This window comes from Enhydra lutris, unplaced genomic scaffold, assembly GCF_002288905.1.
Source record: "Enhydra lutris kenyoni isolate GAN:26980312 unplaced genomic scaffold, ASM228890v2 scaffoldscaffold127, whole genome shotgun sequence".
NCBI classification, from domain to species: domain Eukaryota; kingdom Metazoa; phylum Chordata; class Mammalia; order Carnivora; family Mustelidae; genus Enhydra; species Enhydra lutris.
In genome coordinates this window covers 432,240-444,046 of record NW_019154211.1, presented here as the reverse complement: position 1 = coordinate 444,046, position 11,807 = coordinate 432,240, and the positions used below count along the sequence as shown (strand labels likewise).

The 11,807-nt window shown below is 41.3% G+C and overlaps 1 gene segment (V, D, J or C); it reads left to right on the top strand.

Annotated features, from left to right (window-relative positions):
* The first annotated feature begins 5,909 nt into the window (after positions 1 to 5,909).
* LOC111139954 overlaps positions 5,910 to 11,807 on the top strand; it is a 14,007-nt gene continuing 8,109 nt past the window's right edge. Inside the window, 2 exon segments of the V gene segment in view lie at positions 5,910 to 5,989; positions 6,093 to 6,403. Of these exon segments, the coding sequence occupies positions 5,944 to 5,989; positions 6,093 to 6,403 (357 nt within the window).

Genomic DNA, 11,807 nt, shown 5'->3' with positions numbered 1-11,807 from the left:
TGCTGAAGATGGCACATGAGAAGTAAACATTCTGACTGTTTTTCTGAGTTTCCTTCCAAGTACAAATCAAGGTTGTAACCAATTTGTCGTTACGCTGCTCCCTGTTACTACAGAATATTTAACTAACAGGTTTTGATATCACCTGGTGACACCAAAGAGGTGAGAGTCTGCATATGATCTGAGGGGTGTGACAGTCAGACTGCCTCCAGTATCTTGATGTAAAATCAACTTTATGGCACTTCCAAATGCCAGGTAACCCCCATCATGGGTGGACATAGTGGCAGCATTCCCAAAGGTGACAGGCAGAACCAAACATGGACTGGGAGAAGGGAGAGATTCTTCTGAAAGTATCTTCTGGAGATGCATGAAATTCCCAACAGACCTTTTCCTGTCTCCCTGACCAGAATGGTCTCATTGCCACAGAGACACAGATCCCAGATCAGAAATAAGACTGTATCCACAAGGTTTATATTATTTCCACATAAAATTAGACTCATCAACTCCCTTAATGGACAGGGATTTGAATTATATGCTGTTTCTTTAACCCATTGCTATAAATGATACTCTGGATTTCTGCTCCATGGTTACCCCCTAGTATAGTTATGGGCATCAAGCTTTTCCAAAAATACCTTAAACTTATTACATTAACATATTACACATGCACTTAAAGCATCTTCACAGAAAATTCCTAATTTTAACTATGTTTTATTTATATTCCCATGTTTGACATTGAGCTTTCAAAAACACCCATGTAAAGCAGGAACTTAACAGGGTAGAGAAACTCGTATATTGATGCAAAATTATTCCTCTGCATCTTCTTCAGGTTCAATATTTTTGTGGAAAACATATAAATAACACATTTTCAAGCTCCTCAGCCACATATCTAGGGGTAGAAGGAACTTTATTGTAATATCAGACACTAGAAACAATTTCAACCCCAACCAACTACTTAAAAAAAAAATAAAATCCTGCTATGTCCATTCATTGGAGAGGTGCTAATCATTAAAACCAGTGATTCTTTTTTAGGGTCTGTATTATATTAATTGTTTCAAAACACATTGTATTTTGGTCGTTTTTACTTAAAAAAGAAAGAAACATCTTTAAGAACTGAAATCTTACCTTCAACAGGAATCTCTACACTCCCCCAGTACATATCCTGTCTCATGTTAGTAAGTCACATCTTATCTTGTATTGCAATGAGGTGTCCAGGTCTCCTCTCCATTAAACACTGGAACAGCTCCAGTGGAGAGCTATCTATCAAGCAAAGCTCCACTTTGCAGGGACAAACTGTGGGGTACCTCTGGATAGAACAAAACAGCAGTTGAGGTCGCAACAACAGAGGTTTCTTCCCAGAAATTGTGGGAATTCTAACAATCTACATATGTGCATGAGCTGGGAGCTTTGCAAAATGGATAAGCTAGAGTGACAGACGTATTTCTCAGGAAAAGTCAGTAAGTTCTTATCAGAGGACATGTTCATTGCTCAGGAAAATTTCAGAGTGACCTCTGAGTGTGCCAGGACAAGCTCCCTCTAGGATATGGCCTGAAAGGAACAAGACCCTGACATTCTCTGGTAGATAAAAGTGCAGATTTTGAGCTTTAGAACGAAGAGGAGGCTGTACCATGAATGACGGTAACCCAATGTGGTACTGAGAGAGAGAACAAAATTCTAGGCAGAACATGATGGGGAGACATAAATGGCCACTCAAAAGCAGAAGGTCTCTGGGACGCAAGAGGCAATGGATGCCTGTGTCTCAATTCTAAGCTGTTTGCTCTGATGTAAACCCTCTGGACCGTCACACATGACCACCTATTTATAGGTGTGTCTGGAAGAGGTAGTTTGGAATGGAGATAATGGGGTAGAAGTATCTTCCCCTTCCATACATCTCAATGACACTATTTCCAGAAACTTCAACATAAGGGCTGCATTTATTCTCCTACCCGAATCAACCAAAAACAAAAAAAGGGCAAAATATATTACAAAAGTTAAACCAGACGGAAATATATGAATGATAGTGATGCAACAGAGAACTGTAAATACAAGGTGCAGGGTGGGGACGAGAATGTTAGGATAGACAGACAGAAAGGACCAAAACATGGAGAGAAGGAGAAACAGTAAAGCCAGAGATAATGAGATGCAGTGAATAAAACCTCCAGGAATCCACAAAAGATATGAGGACTGGGGTGGAACTGCCCTTTTCACGGGATGAAGGATGGAGACCTCAAATTCTGGGGCTGATACCTCAGTGCTCTCCTTAACCACCTCCTTCTCTCACTCCATGGCCAATTAGTCAGCAAGTCTTGCCACTTACAAGTTCAAGACACACTCAGAATCTAACCATTTCTCACCCCTTCGCTGCTGCCAACCAGGACTGAGCTCCTATCATTTTTCACTTGGACACCAGCAAGAATCTCCTCACCTTCCAGATTCCATGCTCCCATGTCCCTATGTCACTCCTATTTTTAGTATATGTGCTGCCGAAGTGAGCAGTCCCTATGTCACTCCTAATTACTCTCCACACCAGAGTCAGTCAGAGAATCCTTAACCATTTAGAGAAAGAGAGGATTGTTACTGGCTTATGGTCTGTCTTCCTTCCTCAAAGGTAAGCCCTATGAAGGAAAATTCTTCTATTTCTGTTCATTGCCATATTCACAGAGACCAGGCAGGGCTACACTTTTTAAAAAAATTTTTAAATTTCTTTTCAGTGTAACAGTATTCATTGTTTTTGCACCACACCCAGTGCTCCATGCAATCCGTGCCCTTTCTAATACCCACCACCTTGGTCCCCCAACCTCCCACCCCCCGCCCCTTCAAAACCCTCAGGTTGTTTTTCAGAGTCCATAGTCTCTCATGGTTCTCCTCCCCTTCCAATTTCCCTCAACTCCATTCTTCTCTCCATCTCCTCTTGTCCTCCATGCTATTTGTTATGCACTACAAATAAGTGAAACCATATGATAATTGACTCTCTCTGCTTGACTTATTTCATTACCCTTTGTGCAGTTAGAACCAAATAAATATTAGTTAATGAATTACACAAACAGGTATGTAACTGTACACTAGACTTCTGGGTAAAGAATAAAGGATCTTCATTTTGTCTTCATTTGTGGGTCTTCAGAATGGTCGGGGTCTGGAAATCATGTCTCTCTCTTTTTTTTTTTTTTTTTTTTTTTTTTTTTGGTCCTCATCACTGAGACTGCAATGGCCTCTCCATAACGTTCACTGCATGAACAAGTGAAAAGAATGTCCAATAGGTTGACTATCTTACTTGGTGCCTAGAACTGGCCTGGGAAGAATATGGATGATGTTCTGTCCCCACGCACAAGAGCAGGTACATGTAAAGAGTAGAGTTCATAAGCAACGGCCAGTCTGTAGGAAAACCACTCTTCAACATGGGCTGAATGAATTCTGCACCAGCGACACACAAGGTATAGGTGACGAAGATAGCTCTTGTCTTTGAGGACTAAGAAAATTGTAGGCATCTCTCCTTCTACTACCTTGTGAACCAGTGCAAGTACCATGATGGTATATGTATTCTGAGGGAGATGCTCACAGGGAACATTGGGAGCCATGAAGAAGTAAGTGATCATCTTACCTGAGGAGGTCACGTGGTCAAGGAAGGACTAGGCCTTATGAGAACGATTTTAACTGAGCTGAACCATGTCTCAGGACGATGTCTAGCAGATTAGATAAAGCATATTGAGGGAAGAAGGCACAGGCTGTGTGAAGGCCCAGCACATAGTTGCTTTCCCGAGAGGATACTGGGAGGAAGTTAACGAAATTGGGACGGACAGGAAACCCATATAGCACATGCTCCTCTATGGACAGAACCTGTGCTTTCCAACACTCATGGAGACTCCTCCTCTCAAACTACTCATTTCCCCCTAAAACGGTGACCAATAAAGGGGCTTAACAGAGTTGAAAACATTGGGAGACAAAATCAGAGAAGGGAATCAACTATCTGGCTCCCACTCCAGTTTATGGGAGGACTGATGCATGTGTGTAGTGCACGGTGTTCCCTGTGATTGTCACCACTTACAAGGAAGAACGTGGCTTCACAGCAGCTCTGTCCCAAAGCATGACATGGCTGCCGGGAGGCTCCATGTGCGGCAACACAGTCTTCTTCCTGGTTGTGCAGATCCTGAGGCATTCCCATTGGAGTTCTGCTCCTCTGTTCTAAATGCACTTTGTACAAAGAAACGGACAGAAACTCAAATAGAGATCATATTTTCAGGAAAGCATAATGGTTCTTATTTTCTGATTAAAATAGAAAACCAGGAGGGTGGCAGAGTAGTAATAAATTTGCACTGTTTTGACAGGGACTACATTCTAGTCACAGTTAATACCCACAGTCAAGGTCCACAATGGCTCAAGGTACGTTAAGTACCTGGAGTCAGTAGGAGACACACATGTGTTGAGCCTCCTACTGAGCCTCAGTAATGCAGGAAAACAATTATCAAAAAAAGGAGATTCCACACATGTCAGGTACACTCTGTGGGGGTGTAGGCAGGTGTGGCTGCAGAAATGGGTCCTCTCCATGCACTGGTGACAAGGAAAGAAGGCTCCTGGTTTGAAGTAAAGAGCAGCTGCTGTTCCCAGGTGGTGACTGCAGCTCACAACTGAGGTTAGCAGTGGAACTGAGTAGAGAATGTGGGAATTATGGACATAGTCAGAGGTTGGCCACTTGACATGACATCCACAGCCTGGTGTCTGAGTGTCGGATTTGTTTGTGCACAGGATTCTTCTGCAGCAGAACAGCTCCTCCCATGCTGTGCTTCCTCCTGGTGCCTCGCATCTTCCATGGACAGGTCTTTCTGAGCTTCTAACTCAACCTTCTCTGGTCCACATCTTTCTGTCTTTAGTTCTCTTCTCCACAGCCAGCAGAATTGGTTCCTGAACAACAAGGGAGCTCTTCTCTTTTTTAGAACAAAGAACAAGAGGGTGTGTGATGAGGCTTGAGGCAAGTGGCTTCTTTCTCCTCTTCAGATCTTCCTCCAGTGGCTGCTTCCAACTGCTGCCTTCAGAGCTGTCAGTCATTAAAACCAGTGATTCCTGATACAGACAGCAACACGACTGTATCCACAAGGATCGATTCTGGGGCAAAGAAGCCCTACAGAGGAAGTACATAGAGTACAATGTCCCATTTATGAACTCTACAGAATTAAAGCTAGTATAAAGTGACCTGAGAAAGAACAATAGCTATGTAGGGACAGGGTAAACAAGGGAAAGAGAAGAAGAAATTCCAGGGGGATATGCTGGAAATTTTAGGGAGAATTGATGCACTCACTGTCAATAATGTTGATTGTGACACCTGTGTTTATCATATCACACACTCTGTATGTGGGTCATTGATCTTATGTCAAATATACACATTGAACTTATTATAGGTAATAACAAAGGTGATTCTGGAGGGACGCAGAGAGAGTGAATGTTAAAGACATGAAAATACACCTACAAAATGCTGATTTTCTCTGCATTTATGGTAAAGTATACAATAAGCAAAATCAATCCATCCCCATTACAGGATGGGTTCCACATTCCTCATAGCCTGACACTCTGTCCTGCAGATAATTCAGGGTGGGGGGCAGCAGCTCCTGTGGGGGAAACACTGACCTAGATCCTGGGGTCATTCTCACCCCATATATGTTCATGGATACCTTACGAACCCAAGTATACCCACTGGAAGATTATATAATAAAAAACGTTTTTTTTTTCCAAAATTGGTCATTAACACTAAGTTAAAGGCATTTGCAACTGCTTAGGTCACTGCCTCTCTGTCAGAATAGATAAACAAGCTGAATATATAGCCAGAGGACATGCAAATAGGTCCTTACCTCTGCTGATTTAACTAGCACAGCCAAGACCCTGCAGCTGGGAGAGGAGCCCCAGGCTCGGGATACCCAGATGTTCCAGTCAGTACTCAGGACAGGACACAGACAACTCACTATGGAGTTTGTGCTTGGCTGGGTTTTCCTTGTTGCTCTTTTAAAATGTAATTCATGGTGAACAAGAGACGTTGAGGATGTGAGTGCATATGAGTGAAAGAAACCATGGATGTGTGACAGTTTCCTGACCAGGATGTCTTGTGTCTGCAGGTGTCCAGTGTGAGGTACAGCTGGTGGAGTCTAGGGGAGACCTGGTGAAGCCTGGAGGGTCCCTGAGACTCTCCTGTGCAGCCTCTGGATTCACCTTCAGTAGCTATGCCATGCACTGGGTCCGCCAGGCTTCAGGGAAGGGGCTGCAGTGGGTCGCAAGTATTAGCTATGATGGAAGTAGCACATACTATGCAAACTCTGTGAAGGGCCAATTCACCATCTCCAGAGACAATGGCAAGAACACTCTGTATTTGCAGATGAACAGCCTGAGTGCCGAGGACACAGCCTTGTATTATTGTGAGAAGGACACAGTGAGGGCTGCTCAGTGTGAGCCCATACACAAACCTCACTGTGGGGGGGGCGGTATCTCGACCACCACGGGGTGCACACTACTCACCAGTTCTGTCTTTAAGCCCAGGAGCAGATGCCAATGGTAGTTATGGGCAGATTTCCTGTCAGGATCTAGCGATTCTTCTCCAGAGAACACTTTCCCTCAGGGCCCTCTCTGTACACATGATTCTGTGCTTACCTCTTCACTCTCTGACTTTCAAAATTTGTTCTAATGGGAAAAAAATATACTAAAATGCACAGAATCACTCACATTGTTTATTCCTGTCCTTAAATACCGATGAATCACAAATATCCTGATGCTCATCAACTGAGCTTTAAAAGGAATCCCAGAGGCATTCAGTATGCATCACAGGTCCCCCCAGCTCAATGTACAAACTTCATAGAAGGAGCATAAAATGCACGCTAGACAGGAGGCCACAGAGGCATCAACAATCCAAAGTAAAAGAAGAAAGGGTCTTTGGGGTGGGGGGAGTGTCACTGTCTTAAACAAAGCTCAGAGCATCAATGTTACTGACAATATTGGAAAGCAGTGGGACCCCCACAAGGTGTGGTGTGGATGTGGAGCCTGAACATTACACACACACACACACACACACACACACACACACACACACTCATGCAAGAGTACAAAACCTTCATCACTTTCCCCTAATTATTCTGCAACAAAGGTGGTTCTAAGATAGAAATACACAGCACACAAGAAGACCACAAGAAGCAAGAAAAATCTAAAAGACACCACCTAACATTACACCTGAAGGAGCTAGAGAAAGTAAAATGACTGAAGCCTAAATACAGCAGAAGGAAGAAAGTACTAAAGACTAGAGCAGAAATAAATGATATAAAAACCAAAAAACAACAGAATAGATTAAAAACAACAACAACAACAACAACAACAACAACAACAGCCAACGTCTGGTTCTTTGGAAAAAAATAAAATGAAATTGAGAAACCTTTGCCTAGATTTATCAAAAAGAAAAGAGAAAGCCTCAAGTAAATAAAATCAGAAATCAAAATGTTTCTCTGGGTAACAAACAGGGTTTTGGAGGGGTGGGGGTCAGGGGATGAGGTAACATGGGGATGGACGATAAGGAGGGCACATGCTGGGAGGAGCAGTGGGAGTTACACACAAATAACGAATGGTTGAACACTACATCAAAAATGAATGATATATATAGGGTGGATAGCTGAACATAATTTAAAAAGGAATTTAAGCAGATATGTTGTGAGAATAAATAAATAAATAAAGCTAGAATTCTAGGAGGAACATTCCCTAATCCAAATCCTGAAATTATACTTAAAATTTTGTTTTAAACTATGAGTGGCTGGGGGGAGGGTGGTAACTGGCTGAGGGACATTAAGGAGGACACTTGATGGAATGAGTACTAGATGTTACATCCAACTGATGAATCAATAAGTTCTAACTCTGAAACCAGTAATGCACTGTGTGTTAACTGAACTGAATTTAAATTAAAAAAATTTAAAGCATAAAATAAGAAATCAGTCTAATCTAGTGTCTCATTCAAAGTCCTTGTTTTGAAAATGCCAGTGGAATGTTGATCAGGATGGCACAGAAAGTATAGATTGCTCTGAGCAGTATAGATATTTTAACAATGTTTATTCTTCCAATCCATGAGCCTGGAATGTTTTTCATCATTCTGTGCTGGAACAAACAATCCTAAAATTTGTATGGAACCAGAAAACCCCTGAATTGCTCAGGAAATATTGAAAAAGAAAAACAAAGCCATGGGCATCACGTTGCCTGATTTCAAGCTTTACTACAAAGCTTTTGTCACAAAGGCAGCATGGTACTGGCACAAACACAGACACACATACCAGTGGAACAGAGCAGAGAGCCCAGATACGGATGGGCAACTCAATGGTCAAATAATTTTCAACAAAGCAGTAAAAAATAACCACTGGAAAAAAGACAGTCTCTTCAATAAATGGTGCTGGGAAAATTGGACTGCTATGTGTAGAAAAATAAAACTCGACCATTCTCCTACACCACACAGAAAGATAAACTCGAAATGGATAAAAGACCTCAACATAAGGCAGGAATCTACCAAAATTCTAGAGGAGAACATAGGCAGTAAGCTCTTTGACATCAGCTACAGAAACTTCTTTGAAGACATGTCGCCAGGGGTGCCTGGGTGGCTCAGTGGGTTGAGGTCTCTGCCTTTGGTTCAGGTCATGGTCCCCAGGTATTCAGATCGAGCCCCTCATCAGGCTCTCTGCTCAGTGGGGAGCCTGCTTCCTCCTCTCTTTCTCTCTGCCTGCTTGTGATCTCTGTCTCAAATAAATAAAAACAAAATCTTTAAAAAAAAAAAGACATGTCTCCAAAAGCAAAGGAAAAAATAAGCAAAAATGAAGTTTTGGGACTTCATCAAAATCAAAAGCTTCTGCACAGCAAAGGAAACAGTCAACAAAACAAAGAAGCAACCCAGAGAACATGAGAAGATATTCACAAATTATGGTACAGACAAAGTGCTGATATCTAAGATCTGTAAAGAACTCCTTAAACTCAAAACACACAAACAGATAATCATGTCAGATAATGGGCAGAAGACATGAACAGACACTTCTTCAATGAAGACATACAAATGGCTATCAGACACATGAGAAAATGTTCATCATCACTAGCCATCAGGGAGATTCAAACCAAAACCACACTGAGATACCACCTTACACCAGTTACAATGGCCAAAATTAAGAAACAGTAAACAACATGTGTTGGAGAGGATGTGGAGAAACGGGAACCCTCTTCCACTGTTGGTGGGAATGCAAGTTGGTGCAGCCACTTTGGAAAACAGTGTGGAGATTCTTTAAGAAATTGAAAGTAGAGCTTCCTTATGACCCTGAGTTGCACTACTGGGTATTTACCCCAAAGATACAGATGTAGTGAAAAGATGGACCATCTGTACCCCAATGTTTAGAGCACCAATGGCCACAGTCAACAAACTGTGGAAAGAACCAAGATGACCTTCAACAGATGAATGAATGTGGTTCATATACACTATGGAGTATTATGCCTCCATCAGAAAGGATGAATACCCAACTATTGTATCAACATGGGCAGGACTGGAGGAGATTATGCTAAGTGAAGTAAGCCAAGCAGAGAGACCCAATTATCACATGGTTTCCCTTAGTAGAGTGTAAGGAATTACATGGAAAACATCAGGAGGTAGAGAGGAGAAGTGAGTTGGGGGAAATTGGAGGGGGAGACAAACCATGAGAGTCTGTGGACTCTGAGAAACAAACTGAGGGTTTTGGAGGGGAGGAGGTGAGAGGGTGGCTGAGCTTGGTAGTGGGTATTAAGGAGGGCATGTACTGCATGGAGCACTGGGTGTGGTGCATAAACAATGAATTCTGGAACACCGAAATTTAAAAATTAAATAAAATTTGTTTTAAAATTACATGATTAAAAAAAAAGTCTCTTATGGTTTGCCTCCCTCCTGATCCCATAACACCAAGAATATCATTGAACAGAAATTTATGGAGACAATCTATAGAAACAAAGGCTTCACAGATAACATGATGTCAATAAAAACGTATCTCTCAATAATCACTCTAATGTGAATGACCTAAATGCACCCATAAAATGGCACAGGGTTGCAGATTGGAAAAAACGACAGGACCCATCCATATGTTGTTGAACTTTTGGGACTTCAAGATCAAAAGCTTCTCTGCAGCAGAGTTCTTTATAGATCTTCTATACCAACCCTTTATCTGTAATGTCATTTCAAATATCTTTTCCCATTCCCTGGGTTTACTCTTAGTTTTGTTGACTATGAATACCAAGGAAATGCAGACAATTGTTAGAACATACTATGAATCACTATATGCCAATAAATTAGGCAGTCTGGAAGAAATGGATGCATTCTTGGAAACTAATAAACTACCAATACTGAAACAGGAAGAAGTAGAATATATGAACAGACACTCAGCCAGGAGGACACTGAAGCAGCAACCAAAAACAAGAGTCCAGGGCCAGATGACTTCCAGGGGAATTCTGCCAAACACTCAAGGAAGAAATCATACCCATCCTACGGAAACTATTTCAAAAAATGGAAGGAAAATTCTGAACTCCTTCTGTGATGCCAGCATTACATTGATCTCAAAACCAGACAATGGCCCCAACAAAAAGAATTACAGACCAATGGATGCCGAACATGAATGACAAAATACTCACAAAAGTACTAACCAAAAGGATACAACAGTACATTCATTTTTTAATTCACCATTTATTTCTTGGGTGTTTTTTTGGGGGAGTCACTACTTTTTTTTTTAACACGTTAATTTTATTTTATTTTTTTCAGTGTTCCAAGATTCATTGTTTATGCACCACACCCAGTGCCCCATCCAATAGTATATTAAAAGGATTATTCACCAGGACCAGGTGGGGTTTATTTCTGGTATGTAAGGGTAGCTCAGTCTTTGCAAATCAATCAATGTAAGATAACCCTTTAACCAAAGAAAAGAGAAGAACCTTTTAACCCTCTCAATTCAATAGGGAAAGCATTTGACAAAATACAGCATCTTTTCCTGATTAAAATTCTTCAAAGTATAGGGATAGAAAGAACATACCTCAACAGAATAAAAACCATCTACAAAAAGCTACAGGAAATATCATTCTTAATGTAGAAAAACTGAGAGCTTTTCCATTAAGGTGAGGAACAGAACAGGGATGCCCACTTTTACCACTATTGTTCATCATAGTACTAGAAGTCCTAGCCACAGCAATCAGACAACAAAAAGAAATAAAAGGAATTCAAGTTGGCATACAAGAAGTCAAATTCTCTCTCATTGCAGATGACATGATACTTTCTGTGGAAAACCAAAAAGACTCCACCCCAACATTGCTAAATTTTATACAGAAGTTGACCAACGTGGCAGGATGTTTAATCAATGCACAGAGATCAGTGGTAATTCTATACACTAAAAATGTTATTTAAGAAAGAGGAGATAAGAAATTGATCCCATTCACAATTGCACCAAAACCATAAGACACCTAGGAATAAACCTAACCAAAGAAGTAAATATCTGTACTCTAGAAACTACGGAACCCTTATGAAACAAACTGAGGAAGACACAAAGAGATGGAGAAGTAATCCATGTTCATGGAATGGAAGAATAAACAGTATTAAAATGTCTATGCTGCCCAGAGCAATCTACATATTCAATATAATCTCTATCAAAATACCATCAACATGTTTCACAGAGCTGGGAACAAACAATCCTATAATATGTATGGAGCCAGAAAGGGCCCCAAATCACAGGGGAGTCTGGTGGTGGGTATTAAGAAGGGCATGTATTACATGGACAACTGGGTGTGATGCATAAACAATGAATCCTGGAAAACTGAAA